The following is a 17,443-nucleotide window of genomic DNA, read 5'->3' as shown; positions in this document are numbered from 1 at the left end:
TTTTTTTTTGTATTTTATACATTTGTTTTATTTTCGATTGTTTTCTGTGGCGTATTCCGGATTTTTTAAATATTTTGTTGTGAAATTGCAACGTTAGTTTTGTACACGTTTGTTCGGGAGTAATGTAGTTTTTCATATTGCATTTTTTCTATATTTATTCCATAAATAATGAATATGCTAGAAGACTTGTTTTAGATAAGAAATCTAGGTTTTCATATTTATTTTTGTATTTTACTGGTTTTGTATGACGTCTAGTTTTTCTGTAAACTCTTTCAATAAAGCAAAAGAATGTTCACTGTCGAATGGTATGAGCAAAAGAATTGTTTGTGTATGTATTCTCAAGTTTTTATATTGCCAAGAAGTCAAAGGTGTGATAAAATCATGTTATCGCTTTCCTACGCGCCAGCTGTCAGCCTTGAATCGCCTTGAATGACTCAATAGCGCCATACTGCGCAGTTCAAGATACATGTTGGAGCTACTACTTAAATGTGTTCAGCCACTAATTTTCTCACATTGTGTGCAGAATCAGCCGGCGTATGTGTCTCGCTCTTGGTGTAACTAAGCAAAGAGAATTATTAATATAAACTGTTACGTGATTATTTCAAATTATAGTGACTACTTTCGGTTTGTTGCTGAACTAGAAATGTTTGTTATGTTTTAAAAGTCGTCTGTTTGACTTCGGAGTTACACCTGCTCGAAGTAGTTTGTTTATTTCTAGTCGAAGGAGGCTATTGTGGTGAATGCGGTGAAGAAGAACGGTTGTAAAGAAAGAAAAGAAGGAAAACACCCTTCTTCGAACGGGTTCATACCCATCTTCCTTTATCTCATAATTAATAATATACTTAGAAGAATGTCGGCTTCTCCGATTGCTCGACAAGCTACTCAGTGCCAAACAATTCCTTCAAGAAGAGTTGTAATAAACGACGCTTCACAACTTCCAGTAGATTATTCTACGACGCCTGGAGGAACTGTGTATTCAACCACGCCGGGAGGTATGCTTCACGGAGCTTTGATAATATGTATTTACATATTTCTTTTGACCTTCATCCTCACTTATTAATCTTTGTTGTGTAAATAAGCTCTGGATAACAATGGTTTTATGAAAGACTGAATTACATTAAATTATTCAACCTTGTGTGCAAAGAAATTCTAAACAATAGTGATTACAGTTATATTATAGAATTAATATAAGGTATATGAAAAGTGTAAAGATGACTTTATTTCCACTTCAACAGTGCGCTATAAGCATTCACTTCACTGAGTGAACGGATTAATAGGAGTAAACTATTTAAATGCGGCGTAATAGCTAAATTTGAAATCTAAATTTGAAATAGACTTTCCAAATATATCAAGTGTGTGATGGTTACGCAATGTAAACTCGTGTGTAGTTTATTTGTTTTTGAGATTCATCTAACGCCACTATTGAAGCATGTTACGTTTTGTAAACATAGTGCAGTGACTGATGAAAAACAAACCTACAGTTGCTTAAAATACGGAATAGTTTATAGCCCAGTTTTGCCTGAGAGCGAAAAGGAAAGAAAATGTTTCCGAGTTCTTGTAAGAAAATAAAATATTTAGCTATCTCACAACATTTGTCGTAGTTGGTTATATTTTTAATTTTTTCTATAATAATAATAATAATAATAATAATAATAATATTAATATTAGCACGAATGCGACAGTATTAAATAAAAAGAAAGGTTAAGGTAGAATTCTAGTCAACTAATTTTCAGAATAATATTTTTGCCAAACCAATAAAGAACTGGGGAGATGATGGCCGAGATCAGTTTTAACCCATCCAGGTCAGTCGATTTAAGCAGAAAATTGTGAAGTAGTGATGATGTAGCGACGTTAGTAACACACTACGGAGACATTGATATATCCTACTGTATTTTTTTGAGTGGTGTAATTAATTTCAGAAAGTAGTGAAGCATGACAATTAATTTATGGAACGTAGCAAAGTTATTAAATAACATTATGGAGGCTACTGTGAAAGACCTGATACCGAAGCGTATGCGTATAGAAGGTTGGGTTATGATTTTTTTTTTTTTTTTTTTTGAAAATTTGGTTAAATTTGTGGAATTAGAAAAGTAAAGTAAAAAAGAAAATTTATTAGACTTATTTAGCGGTGCACATTGAATTATAATATATTATTCGATAACATTGTATGCAAATAAAGTCATATGTTTACATAATACGTTACAAGGTTTTGTTTGTTTATTTATTTATTCATAGACCACATGTGTGTTTGCAGGCACCCGGATCGTTTATGAAAGAGCATTTCTCATGCAACTAAGGAATTCGCCTATTGCTCGAACACCGCCTAAGAACTACCCCAATTTCCCTGCATCCTTGTTGAAAGGAGTTGACATACCCAAAGAAAACACCAATAATATCATACCCAGTCCAACAAAGAAAGGTGAGCCTATAAAAATTTGATCCACAATTCTTGTACTAGAATGACTTTTATTATTTATAACGATTTGTGTAAAGTTTGTGGGGCAGGTTTTCTCCAAATACTTGGTTTTTTCCTTCGCATCGTCACACTACGAAGTTCTATGGGTCCGTCATAAAGACCAATTTCAGATTCCTGGCGGAGAATTTGGAAAACGGTATATTTTCGGTTTTATATATATTTCTGTCCTTTACTCCACTATTGCGTTATCATGCCACTGGCACAGTACAGTACCTATTTATTTTAATAGATTACTTAACGACGCTGTATCAACTACTAGGTTATCTAGCGGTGATGAAATTGGTGATAGATGATATTTGTCAAGATGTCTGAGGATTCGCCATGGGATTACGGGAAATTCGTCTTGCAGTTGGGGAAAACGTAAAAACCATGTAATTAGCTCAAGCGGGAATTGAACTCATGCCAGAGCGCAGTCTCGGATAAGTAGGCAAATGCGCTATCCCCTGAGCTACGCCAGTGGCGGCTCTGAACGGTTTCTGTAGTTGAAAGTGTCCAGAAATGCAGTATATCCACCTCTCAATTCCCCAGGTATTTGGTTTGCAAGCTTTCTTCGAACCCTGGGCATAATACAGCATGTAATGCATAAAGTGTGTCCGAAACAAATACAAAATACTGGACGCGCTTTTGCGTATGTGCTTGCGTATAAATTATACATGCGTGAGATTGTCATAAATCCAGCCACTACTTACTGTTGCAAATAAACTAATTGATTACGCTCAACTTCAAATCAATATAACGATGTTAATTTAAGAAATTAAGCTGCGTGTTTTAATTAGTCTTTGTTATACCTCTGTGCATAAGGATAGCGATAGCATACTGTTGTTGAAGACAAAATATTTGTTGCTTGAAGTAGAATCAAATACTCTCTATGTAGAGTATTTGGTAGAATACAGAATACTAATTTGTATAACAAAATTGCCCAGTTTCGTGTTTCATTTCCTTTCGTAGGAATGTATCTGTGTTCTTCATTAAGTTTTCTCAGACAAAATATAGACTCTTCTTCTCCAGAAATCGCAATCTAGACACTCATGATCTTTATTATTTTTTTTCGCATGCTATCTCTTATTCCGTCTTTCGAAGCAGGCCATGTTTCTTCCACGTTTCCTCTTCCCAGGTTGAGGACTTCTTTGTTTATTTGGATATCTTCTTCGCATTATGTGCCCACACCATTTTAATTGTAGTTCATATTTCTTGGATTACATGTTTGTCTTTCCGTTCATCTTTTTCCTTGTTTTGTTATTTTTAACTCTATCCACTCTTGATTTTCGTGCTAATCACGTTAGATAGTAGTCCATTTCCAAGGCAAATAAATTATTCTATTTTGTTTTTATTAATGTTTGAATACCCATATTTAGCATCATAAAGTAGATGGGCCTACTTTTTAGTTACTTCAACATTTTAGTGCTTTCATATAGTATTTCTACTTTCTTGCGTGTGGTTTTCTAAAACATACTCTAATAAAATAGAATAGCTTCCCAGGTTAACCGAAGTGATGCTCTGTATGCAAATCAAGCATGAGTAGGACGATCACATTGATTCTGGAAGGGTGCTAACTAGGCCTGTGTGTAAAATATCATGGTCATTTATGTCTTATTAGTATGTAGACATTAAAAATAAAAATGACGATTTGAACTGCAACATGCAACTCTGAGAAATATGTGTCTGTGAAAGAAAAATTGTACAGCATTGTATTAAGAGCTTCGTTAAAATGTGACAGTGAGATATATGAATTCTCCAAAAAAGAACCATAAGTTAGGTTTTGAAGATATCTGTTGTGTTTAACATGTGGTACGAAAAGTAATATTGGAATTATTGTAAAAAGATTCAAATACTAAATATTGTAGTTGAGATAATGAAATATTTAAAATGAAACCAGCCTGTGGGAAAAATGAACGCACTGTCTTCTATTATTGGTTTATCATTATCTCTCAAGAGTTGAACCAAATATCGGACGACGATCTTTAGATTACTGGGGGATATTTTAAGTTAAAAATATATTAGAACTTGTGCTGATCGTAGAATGGGTTATTGCAGAAAAGATTGTAACAAGAAAACCTCCAAAATAATTATGACGAAACCCCCTTATAAAGCTGTAAATGGTAGATATTGTAAAGGAAAGCTAAAATACAGAAAGTGAATTATTTTGAGGCACATAAAACAGCTTCCAGAAATAGCTTAAACACTGCATTTGAGTAGCCTTGAAGTACTTATATGTTCTTGTTGACATTGCAATCAGTGATCTTTCACTTATCATCAGCAAGACCTGTAGACCAAATAATATGAACATTCTGTTTTTGAAATTCTTTATCATACTGTATTGCTGTTGGCAGATACTACAGTATACAGTTCTTAGTCAATACTGAAATAGCTAAATTGTGATTAGTACAGTATACAGTTCATAGCCAATACTGAAATAGCTAAATTGTGATTAGTACAGTATACAGTTCATAGTCAACACTGATATAGCTAAATTGTGATTAGTACAGTATACAGTTCATAGCCAACACTGAAATAGCTAAATTGTGATTAGTACAGTATACAGTTCATAGCCAATACTGAAATAGCTAAATTGTGATTAGTACAGTATACAGTTCATAGCCAATACTGAAATAGCTAAATTGTGATTAGTACAGTATACAGTTCATAGTCAACACTGATATAGCTAAATTGTGATTAGTACAGTATACAGTTCATAGCCAATACTGAAATAGCTAAATTGTGATTAGTACAGTATACAGTTCATAGCCAATACTGAAATAGCTAAATTGTGATTAGTACAGTATACAGTTCATAGTCAACACTGATATAGCTAAATTGTGATTAGTACAGTGTACAGTACTGTATACAGTTCACAGTCAATACTGAAATAGCTAATTTGTGATTATTACTGTATATGTACAGTTCATAGTCAACACTGAAACAGCTAAATTGTGATTAGTACAGTATTCAGTTCATAGTCAATACTGAAATAACTAAATTGTGGTTAGTACAGTAATACAGTTCATAGTCAATACTGAAATAGCTAAATTGTGATTAGTACCGTGTACAGTACTGTATACAGTTCATAGTCAATACTGAAATAGCTAAATTGTGATTAGTACAGTGTACAGTACTGTATACAGTTCATAGCCAATACTCAAATAGCTAATTTGTGATTAGTACAGTATATGTACAGTTCATAGTCAACACTGAAACAGCTAAACTGTTATTAGTATAGTATACAGTTCATAGTCAACACTGAAATAGCTAAATTGTGATTAGTACAATATATGTACAGTTCATAGTCAACACTGAAATAGCTAAATTGTGATTAGTACAGTATACAGTTCATAGTCAACACTGAAATAGCTAAATTGTGATTAGTACAGTATATGTACAGTTCATAGTCAACACTGAAATAGCTAAATTGTGATTAGTACAGTATATGTACAGTTCATAGTCAACACTGAAATAGCTAAATTGTGATTAGTACAGTATATGTACAGTTCATAGTCAACACTGAAATAGCTAAATTGTGATTAGTACAGTATATGTACAGTTCATAGTCAACACTGAAATAGCTAAATTGTGATTAGTACAGTATACAGTTCATAGTCAACACTGAAATAGCTAAATTGTGATTAGTACAGTATACAGTTCATAGTCAACACTGAAATAGCTAAATTGTGATTAGTACAGTATATGTACAGTTCATAGTCAATACTGAAATAGCTAAATTGTGATTAGTACAGTGTACAGTACTGTATACAGTTCATAGCCAATACTCAAATAGCTAATTTGTGATTAGTACAGTATATGTACAGTTCATAGTCAACACTGAAATAGCTAAATTGTGATTATTACAGTATATGTACAGTTCATAGTCAATACTGAAATAGCTAAATTGTGATTATTACAGTATATGTACAGTTCATAGTCAACACTGAAATAGCTAAATTGTGATTAGTACAGTATATGTACAGTTCATAGTCAACACTGAAATAGCTAAATTGTGATTATTACAGTATATGTACAGTTCATAGTCAATACTGAAATAGCTAAATTGTGATTATTACAGTATATGTACAGTTCATAGTCAACACTGAAATAGCTAAATTGTGATTAGTACAGTATATGTACAGTTCATAGTCAACACTGAAATAGCTAAATTGTGATTATTACAGTATATGTACAGTTCATAGTCAACACTGAAATAGCTAAATTGTGATTATTACAGTATATGTACAGTTCATAGTCAACACTGAAATAGCTAAATTGTGATTATTACAGTATATGTACAGTTCATAGTCAACACTGAAATAGCTAAATTGTGATTAGTACAGTATATGTACAGTTCATAGTCAACACTGAAATAGCTAAATTGTGATTATTACAGTATATGTACAGTTCATAGTCAATACTGAAATAGCTAAATTGTGATTATTACAGTATATGTACAGTTCATAGTCAACACTGAAATAGCTAAATTGTGATTATTACAGTATATGTACAGTTCATAGTCAACACTGAAATAGCTAAATTGTGATTAGTACAGTATATGTACAGTTCATAGTCAACACTGAAATAGCTAAATTGTGATTTGTACAGTATATGTACAGTTCATAGTCAACACTGAAATAGCTAAATTGTGATTATTACAGTATATGTACAGTTCATAGTCAATACTGAAATAGCTAAATTGTGATTATTACAGTATATGTACAGTTCATAGTCAATACTGAAATAGCTAAATTGTGATTATTACAGTATATGTACAGTTCATAGTCAATACTGAAATAGCTAAATTGTGATTATTACAGTATATGTACAGTTCATAGTCAACACTGAAATAGCTAAATTGTGATTATTACAGTATATGTACAGTTCATAGTCAACACTGAAATAGCTAAATTGTGATTATTACAGTATATGTACAGTTCATAGTCAACACTGAAATAGCTAAATTGTGATTATTACAGTATATGTACAGTTCATAGTCAATACTGAAATAGCTAAATTGTGATTATTACAGTATATGTACAGTTCATAGTCAACACTGAAATAGCTAAATTGTGATTATTACAGTATATGTACAGTTCATAGTCAACACTGAAATAGCTAAATTGTGATTAGTACAGTATATGTACAGTTCATAGTCAACACTGAAATAGCTAAATTGTGATTTGTACAGTATATGTACAGTTCATAGTCAACACTGAAATAGCTAAATTGTGATTATTACAGTATATGTACAGTTCATAGTCAATACTGAAATAGCTAAATTGTGATTATTACAGTATATGTACAGTTCATAGTCAACACTGAAATAGCTAAATTGTGATTAGTACAGTATATGTACAGTTCATAGTCAATACTGAAATAGCTAAATTGTGATTAGTACAGTATATGTACAGTTCATAGTCAACACTGAAATAGCTAAATTGTGATTATTACAGTATATGTACAGTTCATAGTCAACACTGAAATAGCTAAATTGTGATTAGTACAGTATATGTACAGTTCATAGTCAATACTGAAATAGCTAAATTGTGATTAGTACAGTATATGTACAGTTCATAGTCAACACTGAAATAGCTAAATTGTGATTAGTACAGTATATGTACAGTTCATAGTCAACACTGAAATAGCTAATTTGTGATTATTACAGTAAATGTACAGTTAATAGTCAACACTGAAATTAGCTAAATTGTGATTAGTACAGTATACAGCTCATAGTCAATACTGAAATAGCTAAATTGTGATTATTACAGTATATGTACAGTTCATAGTCAACACTGAAATAGCTAAATTGTGATTAGTACAGTATATGTACAGTTAATAGTCAACACTGAAATAGCTAAATTGTGATTATTACAGTATATGTACAGTTCATAGTCAACACTGAAATAGCTAAATTGTGATTAGTACAGTATATGTACAGTTCATAGTCAACACTGAAATAGCTAAATTGTGATTAGTACAGTACACAGTCCATAGTCAACACTGAAATAGCAGTCAGGAGACTAGTAACCACCCCCTCTGTATTTGTCCGCGCCCTGGAAGCACTAGTTTGACAGGTGTGGGCTAGAGTGTATAGATATGGTATTACACAATTTGTAAAGCAGAGAGATTATTTGTGGAAGAGAGCCAATAATAGTTTATGCTGATCTGTATATACCAGTACCAGTAACTTAAAAACAAGGAATTAATTCAATTTTAATTAAGTTTAAGTTAAATTTGTCATAAATTGCTTAAAATTGAACTAAAATAGTTTAGATGCACCTGAAACCTCTGGATAGGTAATTTCTTCGCCCCCTCTCCTCCAGGCCAGTCTTAGAATTCGTTGCAGATCTGAATATACGAAATGAGACAGGGGGATCATACTAACAAAATTAAATTGTAAGTATGACTGCTGATTGTACCGCAATATTAGATTTAGAAAATAAGTGTGTGTATTCTACAAGAGTTAAAATTGAACCAGTATTCCCAGTAACATTTTACATTCATAAATTACAAACTCAGTTGACAATAACATGTCCTCATTACGCTATGTACAGAGCACATTTATCATGGTAGCTTCTGAATTGTCAACTAAGGCATACGAGATATTTGGGGAGAACTCCAAAAATAGGTCAGATGAACTTTCTATTCTATAAAGAAATAGCAGTGCTGCACAAGTTTTTTCACGACTTGAAAGACTGTGGCTATCATGTATCTGAATGTGGGTGCTCTGAAAGTAGGAACATTCATGTGGTGCAAATGCTTGTACATGTACATCACTACGAAAGTCCTCGAAAAAGTTGATGTCTGCACATGTCGAAGTTCTTTGGCCTTGGAAGGGCATCTGTTCGTATGTTGATATACAACACTGATAAAACATTCTAAGTGTAGACTTCTATGAAAGAATGGAAGAAACTTCACTGTACTGATATTACCTGAAAGTACATGTCCATAGGAAAAGATAGTTCTTGCAGAAAAATGTATGATTTGGCAGTTCATGTACACCTGGTAAAAATAAATCAATAATGCAAATATTGACATTGGAGTAATTTGATCTAACAAGGACTTCAAAACTTATTGTACAATTTGTGGATTAGTATGCTGGTTCGCACATAATGGTTTGGCCACCGTCATGCACTTGTGAGCAGTTACTGACAAGGAAAGTTTTAGGCTATTTATTTTCGAGATGGCAACTTTTTATTGCACAAAGCAAGTTTTTCTTGTTACAATTATATTGCTCTGAAGTTTTCACTTATACCCTTTGTTCGATTCAAGGCTGCAAAAACACACTAAGAAAGAATAAATCTGTGGCCGAGAGGAAAAAGGTCTTCAGTAAAAATTTTATACTTTTCAGGAGAGCGGTAGAAAGATTGAAATTGGTGTCAATTATAGAGTTTTTTTAATTAAGAGATTTTTCCTGAATATTATTTCTTTATATTACTTCTGAAATAGGTAATGTTGCTAATTTAACTATTTTCTTGATTATTTAAAAAAAATAGCCGCACTTAAGCCCTTTTAAGACTAGAAGCCAAACTGAGTAGAAGGGACTATTAAACATAAGACCTTTTTCATGTCAAAATAAATGAGAATTAATGTAAATTATTAGGAATGCAAAATGGTTCTTAAACAATTATAGGACTGTTTACCGTAGTGCTTAATGTTTTACAGGGAAAGGGCATCAGTATGTGATAAAATGGCTAAAATACAAGTTAGACCTTTTTAATAGGGAAGCCTGGACAGTAAACATGTGATGGTTTGTAAGGAATAAGGTATTAAATATTCTTAAGCCCTTTATTCTATGTGTGCTTTTCAAAAAGTACTTAGGACATTTGGTAACGCTCTATAAATCCATTCAGGAGTCTTAATTGACTTTAACCGTTTTACCAGATTGTAGAGAATTGTTTCTGCTTTCAGAATATCTAAAAATTTCATTTTCACAAAAAATAGACTCCTGGCCACAGAAATAAATTTGAATAGGCAACAGAATGATAACATGTTAGCTAGTGACAACTTGTCTTAAATTGATGTTGAAAGCTTTTATGAGTTTAAGTGTTGTTAAAGTTGACTTAGTGGGTGTTGTGTGCCTGTTATTATTCGGTTGAGAAACTTTTATCATCCAGTCTGCTGTCAAAAAATCTGAAAGTTAGAATTTATAAAACAGTTATATTACCAGTTATTCTATATGGTTGTGAAACTTGGACTCTCACTTTGAGAGAGGAACATAGGTTGAGGGTGTTTGAGAATAAAATATTTGGGGCTAAGAGGGATGAAGTTACAGGAGAATGGAGAAAGTTACACAACACAGAACTGCACGCATTGTATTCTTCACCTGACATGATTAGGGACATTAAATCCAGACGTTTGAGATGGGCAGGGCATGTAGCACGTATGGGCGAATCCAGAAATGCATATAGTGTGTTAGTTGGGAGGCCGGAGGGAAAAAGACCTTTAGGGAGGCCGAGACGTAGATGGGAAGATAATATTAAAATGGATTTGAGGGAGGTGAGATATGATGATGGAGACTGGATTGATCTTGCTCAGGATGGGGACCAATGGCGGGCTTATATGAGGGCGGCAATGAACCTCCTGGTTCCTTAAAAGCCAGTAAGTAAGTAAGTTGGTGTTGTGTAACTCTACTTCATTCATCGTAAAATTTATCTTAGATGGTGCATTATTTGTGTCAAATAGCACGTCCATTAAGAAAATGAATTTGATTTCTAATTTTTTATAATTCAAAGAAGAATCTATTTTTGGGTAAGATATTAATAAAGACTGCCCTCGAAACCAAATGATAGTTCTAGAATATGTGGTTTACGTTTTGTGACATCAAAGTCCACACATAAGGGAACTGCTAATGATCTCAAGTCGAAACCTATTTTACTCTCGAACTGGTGGCATAATTAGATCTCTATAGCAGACAGAGAAGTATATAAAAATTAGCTGCCCATACTAATTTAAGGATGTGAAATATTAGTTGGAATATTTCATTAAAAAATTCCTTCTTCTATAAATCTCTACACTGTCACAAGATTTACTCAAGGAGGAGCTCTACTAAATTTTTCGATCATCTTTTGTTCAAGCTACAATTTTGCAACCGTACAGTTAGCATGAGCAGCTAATTTTTTATATTTGTCTGTCTGGTTTAGAGATCTGTGCGCAGTTCAAGGGTCCTTTCAATATGGGCTCACTAACTGTTTCCATATAAGTCGCAAATTGCTGCTGTAATTAGGATTTTTTTTTGTAAGTACAGTATGATTTTTTTTTAAAGTAATACTGCTGGAGTGTTCAGTTGTGTTTAGGTGTTACAAACACCTTCGAGGGTCGAAGAAATTGATTTTTCATTTTTCTAATATTAAATTGAGCTTTCAGCTTTATATCTGTGAAAGTAATTTTATGATTTATATAAAATTGACCAATTAAATATTTATTTTGATACATTCTCTGTCTTTTAACTTATCAATACATTTATCCTCTTTTTATAACTTTGTCATGTTTTCACTGACGATATGAGCATCATTAAGTGTTCAAGTTTGTTAACATTTACATTAGAATAGGTTAAAATATATATAGACATATACAACATTGTATTTTAACATGAGTGAGTTCAGACATATGCAGTTGTATAACACCATGTTAGTGATTTTTTATACTTTTAATCTTCTTATGTATTTTACATTTTTTTCCATACAATGTTGTATATTTTTAACCCATTTTTGTGTGTTCATGCAATTTAGGGCCTAAATGCTACAAAATTGAAGATCTGATATGCTCATCATTAGTGAAAACTTTTGTCAAAAAGTTGTAGAAGAGTATAAATGAATTGATACTAAGAAATATTAAAAATCTTAAAAGTAATTTTTTTTAAAGAGCAATTCCGTGCAAATTGCAAAATTAACATTGGAAATTCACAATTTAAAAAACTTCTTATATCTGGGCATATACTTTTTTAAAGATTGAAGAGCAATTTTCAGACATTAAGCATACAAAATTTAATTCAAAATAGGGCTTAAGGATATGTTGTTGTTTAGTCAGCTGTCCAAAGACAGGTCTGAACCTCATAAGTGATACCAAGAAGTTACCACTTACGAGGCAACTAGGCCAGGAGATAATGGGGTAAGGTGGCCAGTTCCTTTCCCCCTCCATTGCATACATCACAGACTAGCTACATATTACACTAGTCAGACTTAAGATGCATACAAACAATTGTTCTTCCTCTGACACACATCGTCAAGTGAGATGTACTGCCTGATAATAGATTTACATATCAGCCAGAACCTCAGTCAGTAAGGATATGAAGGAATAAAATTAATCAATCAATCTTCTTAATGTATCCAGCTGTTTGCTGACAACATAAAGTCCACTATAGTCCACTGTAGTCTATTCAGTTGTTGTTTTTCACGAGAAATGAGGGGTATTTTGATCGATGTTCATTATAGATGCCTGTTGCTAGTAGCCAGAGTTGGAGTGTAGTCAATATATACTGCAGGGCTGTGTCTTCTGCAACTGGTACTGATGATTTTAATTTACTTCTTTTGTGGTTTATGGACGGACAGTATACTCGTATAAGAATGTGTTCCAGATCTTCTTCACGATTATTACACCACAGACAAGTAGGATGATCAGAAATATGAAATCGGGGAGTGACAATGTGGGAATTTTATAGAAATTACACAGGATATCATCTGACAGTTTGAAGAACATCTGAGATCTGGATGAGGCTTCTAATTTTAAATGTATTTTTAGATCCTTTTGTAATATAAGTGTCTGATTGGTTGAATATTACATTCAATTTCTAGAGCAACAGGTGATGTGGTTTGTGGTACTCCTAGGCATAATCTTAAGGCTGAGTTTTGAAGAACAGAAATTTTTTAATCCCTTAATCCACTTCATTTTGAAAGAAAATGTTGGTAAATAGAACCTTAAATTCGTATGTTGCCTTTTATTGAATATAAATCTTAAGTGCTATTATATGTGAATGTTATCAAAATATAAAATGAAACTGACGAACATCAGCAGAAACACTCATTATCTCTCTCTTTACATCATTGTTTAGCCTTGAATATCTAGTGAGCAGTGGTATTACATAGGCTGAGATTAAGTAGGCCCATGTTGCTGCAAATACTGTATGTTTAGTTTTACTGAACAGCCAATTACTGGTGTCCAAGGTTAGGCACAGCGTGATATTGTGGCTTGTAGCATGTGGCTGGGAGTCAGCCTTTATGACAGAATAGCAGCATCCTGCCAGCTCATATTTATTTTCTCTGCTAGTAGTGTAAATAAAAAATTGGGAGAATTTTATATTACTGTAGTAATGCAATCCTTGCACGGCATTACACGCAACTTGAGTATGAAGCAGTGGCGGTTCCTCGGGAGAGGGAAGGGAGGAACGTCCTCCTCACAGTTTTCTTCTTTTGAAAGTAAATACCAAATAAAATATGTGCCTTGAAATTCGAGGAAGATTCGATAATTTTTAAGTTCACAGCTATAAGAAAACCTCGGTTGGTCGAGTTTTAAACGATGCGCGCTCATGTGCTGCTAGAAAACTGTGAGAAAGATGCGAGATTGTTTGTGTGGAGGAAAGTCAATCCATTCCTTCTTTACTGCAGTAAGCACACACAGACAACAGCGCACTAGCGGCCAGAGAAAGAAGCAGAGTTTTAAAGCCAGTAAATGAACGGAGAGGGAGGAGATCCTCTGAATCAGCGCATGGGCGGGAAATAGAAACCGCCTGGTCTTGCAGCAAGCTCTCTACTGCTGCCATCTAACGATGCTGCATTCAACCAGACTATAACACATCTAGGAGGAGGCACAATAAAAATAGTTTTAATGCAATGCTATGAAAGACACCATATAAACTTTTTCTTTAAATTATAAATCAAAAATATTATTCATTGCACTTTATATAAGCTACTATTCATGGTTTGAAACTTTCAAGGATATTTGAAAGTTAAAGCCGGGTTTATATAAAACAAAGTGGAAGTAGTTCTGCGTTAGTATCGCAGATCTTTTTGGCCCCTGAAATTCACTTCCATTCATTGTGTACTAGACAGGGCAACAGCCAAGTTGTCAGTTTTGTACAAATATATTTGAAATTGAAAGTAGTACTCCAAACTACAAATTATTTTTTAACATAAAAATTTAATTGGCCACCGGCAACTTTGAACAATAATGGTAGTATGACTTTACAAGAACTGATATTCTTCAAAAGCATGTGATACTGAACTTTTAAAATGTACATGTGGCAACACAGACCATGTGGGTGGGTGCAGTATTCTCGCTTTCCTCAGATTATTTCCCATTCCCATTTCCGCTGTTCGATTACGTGTTGGTAGTTATAGTCTCTTCCAACACATGTGATGCTGTAGTGTGCTCGAAAAATGCAGCGAGGTTGTGAATTTCCTTGTAATTGTTAATTTGTGCAATTATTTAACAATGAATGGAAGTGAAAACGTTATATATTTTGAAAAATTTAGGAAATTCAGTTTACAAGAACAGATTATTGCTATACAGAAGGGAAGGCCAACCCCAACACTACCTGGTCTTACATGTATGCATGTTGACTAATTTGTAGCATGTTTCATTCAAGAAGTTGTCATTTCGTCCTGTTACCTTCTTTCCTCCTCTTAAGAAATATGCAGGAGCCGCCACTGGTATGAAGCAGTGGAAGTTGTGACTTTTGAGTTAACAAATGATTATTTATCCATGTTATTTGATGGTTTGTTGCAGAAGTTATCACAGATGACCAACAAGATCAGTTCCAGATGGAGATCTAAGATCATGAGGACCGCTGTGTTAGAGTGGGAACCTGGCTGATCATTGTTGGGGTCAGCATGTTTGCTTTTTCATTTTTACATTAACTCTGTCAGGCAAGCAGCAGCCTTGAAGGTAGTGTATACTCCTGCAAGTGGAGTGACACATGAAAGTGACAGAGCCATTAAAAATAATTATAAAAAATAGTTCACTATTGAAGAAAGATATATATGTAGAATTTACATTGTAAATGGTATCTGGAACAGGCACTGCTAGATCTGGGTGTTTTCTGATGGATTTAAGGGTGTTCTCTTTTACTTGGAAGAATGTGTTGTTTTGCTCAATTTGGGTGCCATTTCTTTGGAATTGTCTTTCTTTAATCTGTAGAGACAATTGGACCAAAATATACTTAAAGAAACGCTGAAGGTTTCATGACTGTAATAGAAAAAACCAAATAAGTGTGACGTGACTTGAACAGTCGTATCTTTTCTATATTTTTAGGTGTGTACATTGATATTCTCAGCTTATTTCCCTGCTCATTTCCCATTTTGAAGAATCCTCATTGTTAAAATCTAGTTGTCTACATTAAGAATTGCCAGATTACACTTTAGTCATTTGGGTTTGTGAATGTATACTATCCCTTTTAAAATAATGGTAGACTGCTGATGTTTGTTACATAATCTAAAACTGAGTCTGTTATTTTCAATACTGTTTTGTTATTACAGTTTTTATGCTTTGCAATTTTGCGATGCAGTTGCCATCATTGTTCAGTTTCTCACAGTATTTCAATGAACTGTTCTTAAATTCGTGAAAAAAGGTTTGAAATGAGGTATAAGTTTGACTTTGAATGTGAGAATCTAATTTGAGTGGTTAAGTAATTACAGCGAATGTTATTGAGTGAAATGTCTTGAAACACCTTCTTTAAGTCATGCATAAGAGGATTGATTTGGCAGGGTTTTACTTGTGAGTTGCATGTTTAACGTGCATATATCCTGCCTTTAAAATGTAATGCATTTACATGCATGTATTGTGAGTTCACAACTTTCTATTCGAAAATACAATTAAAAAAAATAGCTCTCTCTTCGGTTTCCTCTGTGTAAGATGACAGTACATCTTGCTTTTGACAAATGTGCAGTTACTTCTCTATTCTAAGAACGGAAGTTGTTCTTGGATACTTCTGTACCAGTCGGGTGAAACAACATATTGGTACCACTGCATGTCTTTGCATATTTCAGTTGGGTTATTAAAAAAAATTGAAAACAATATTTTGTATCAACTTTTGTTGTATGAAATGTTCTTATTATTAAAAGAATTTTGAAGACTGGATTAAAACACCAGAGTGATAAGAGTACTGTGAAAATTATTTTTATCGTGATTAAAGAAAATCTTATTGTTCACGTGTCTTGTTTCTTTGAAAGTACGACCAAAAATACTGTACATGTACCAGCTATACAACCATTGCAGAAATGCACGTCACATGTTTAGCCAGTAGCAACAAATAAGCAAAAAGTGATCTGATCATTATTCTCTTTAAAAACATACACACAGCAGTTTTACAGCAGCAGCTGCAGTAAACTGTGCAATGAGTAACAGACTGCTCATAACTCTCTTTTCTCTGTACCTGTAGAGACAGAACTGGAACATGGACAGTGTGCCTCCTGTTATATCCTCTCGTTCAGTAATACGTTGTCTGCAGTACCTATACACAGGGCTCGGCAGTATTTGAAATACATTTGTATTTTGTAATTTGCAAGGATTTTAGAAAGTATTTTGTATATCAAATACTCAAAATACTTTCTTCTTGTCCTTCAAGTTTTGGATTTGAAGAATGAACTTCTGCCTTATTTGCCTACCCATTTCAGATGTGCTAGCCATACACTTAGTTTCCTTGCCATAACTGATTTCCTTAAATCCATAAAGAAATCTCCAACAGCATCAAGGATCTATCACCCAACACTTCTTAAGTGTGCAGCATTATGGAATGCATCTAGGAGACCCAAATCCTTAGAAATTATATCAGATGTCTTGAAATATTCATTAAAGTTTCCTTGCCCAACTCGATGGAATTCTCTTTATGGCTCAATCTCTCAAATATTGCAATTCAAACATGATATATAAACAGTATATGTGAAAAACTGGGATTGTCAACCTTCAAAGATGTTGAGTTTCAGTACCTTGAAGAATAGTGTGTAGTTCTGAAACCCATTGCCGTAGCCCTTGATTTAATGCAAAATGAGA

The 17,443-nt window shown here is 33.4% G+C and overlaps 1 protein-coding gene across 1 annotated transcript; it reads left to right on the top strand.

The window, feature by feature from the left end:
• Window positions 1-475: 475 nt before the first annotated feature.
• On the top strand, window positions 476-16,602 carry Thor (eukaryotic translation initiation factor 4E binding protein thor). Its single transcript, XM_069843989.1, has 3 exons — window positions 476-992; window positions 2,255-2,419; window positions 15,182-16,602. Exons 1-3 carry the CDS (start codon window positions 851-853, stop codon window positions 15,226-15,228), a joined length of 354 nt encoding a protein of 117 aa, XP_069700090.1. The 5' UTR covers window positions 476-850; the 3' UTR covers window positions 15,229-16,602.
• The last annotated feature ends 841 nt before the right edge of the window (window positions 16,603-17,443 follow it).

Source organism: Periplaneta americana, chromosome 13 (assembly GCF_040183065.1).
Source record: "Periplaneta americana isolate PAMFEO1 chromosome 13, P.americana_PAMFEO1_priV1, whole genome shotgun sequence".
Taxonomy (NCBI): Eukaryota; Metazoa; Arthropoda; class Insecta; order Blattodea; family Blattidae; genus Periplaneta; species Periplaneta americana.
The sequence above is the reverse complement of the archived record's forward strand: the minus strand, read 5'-3'. Positions and strand labels throughout refer to the sequence as shown.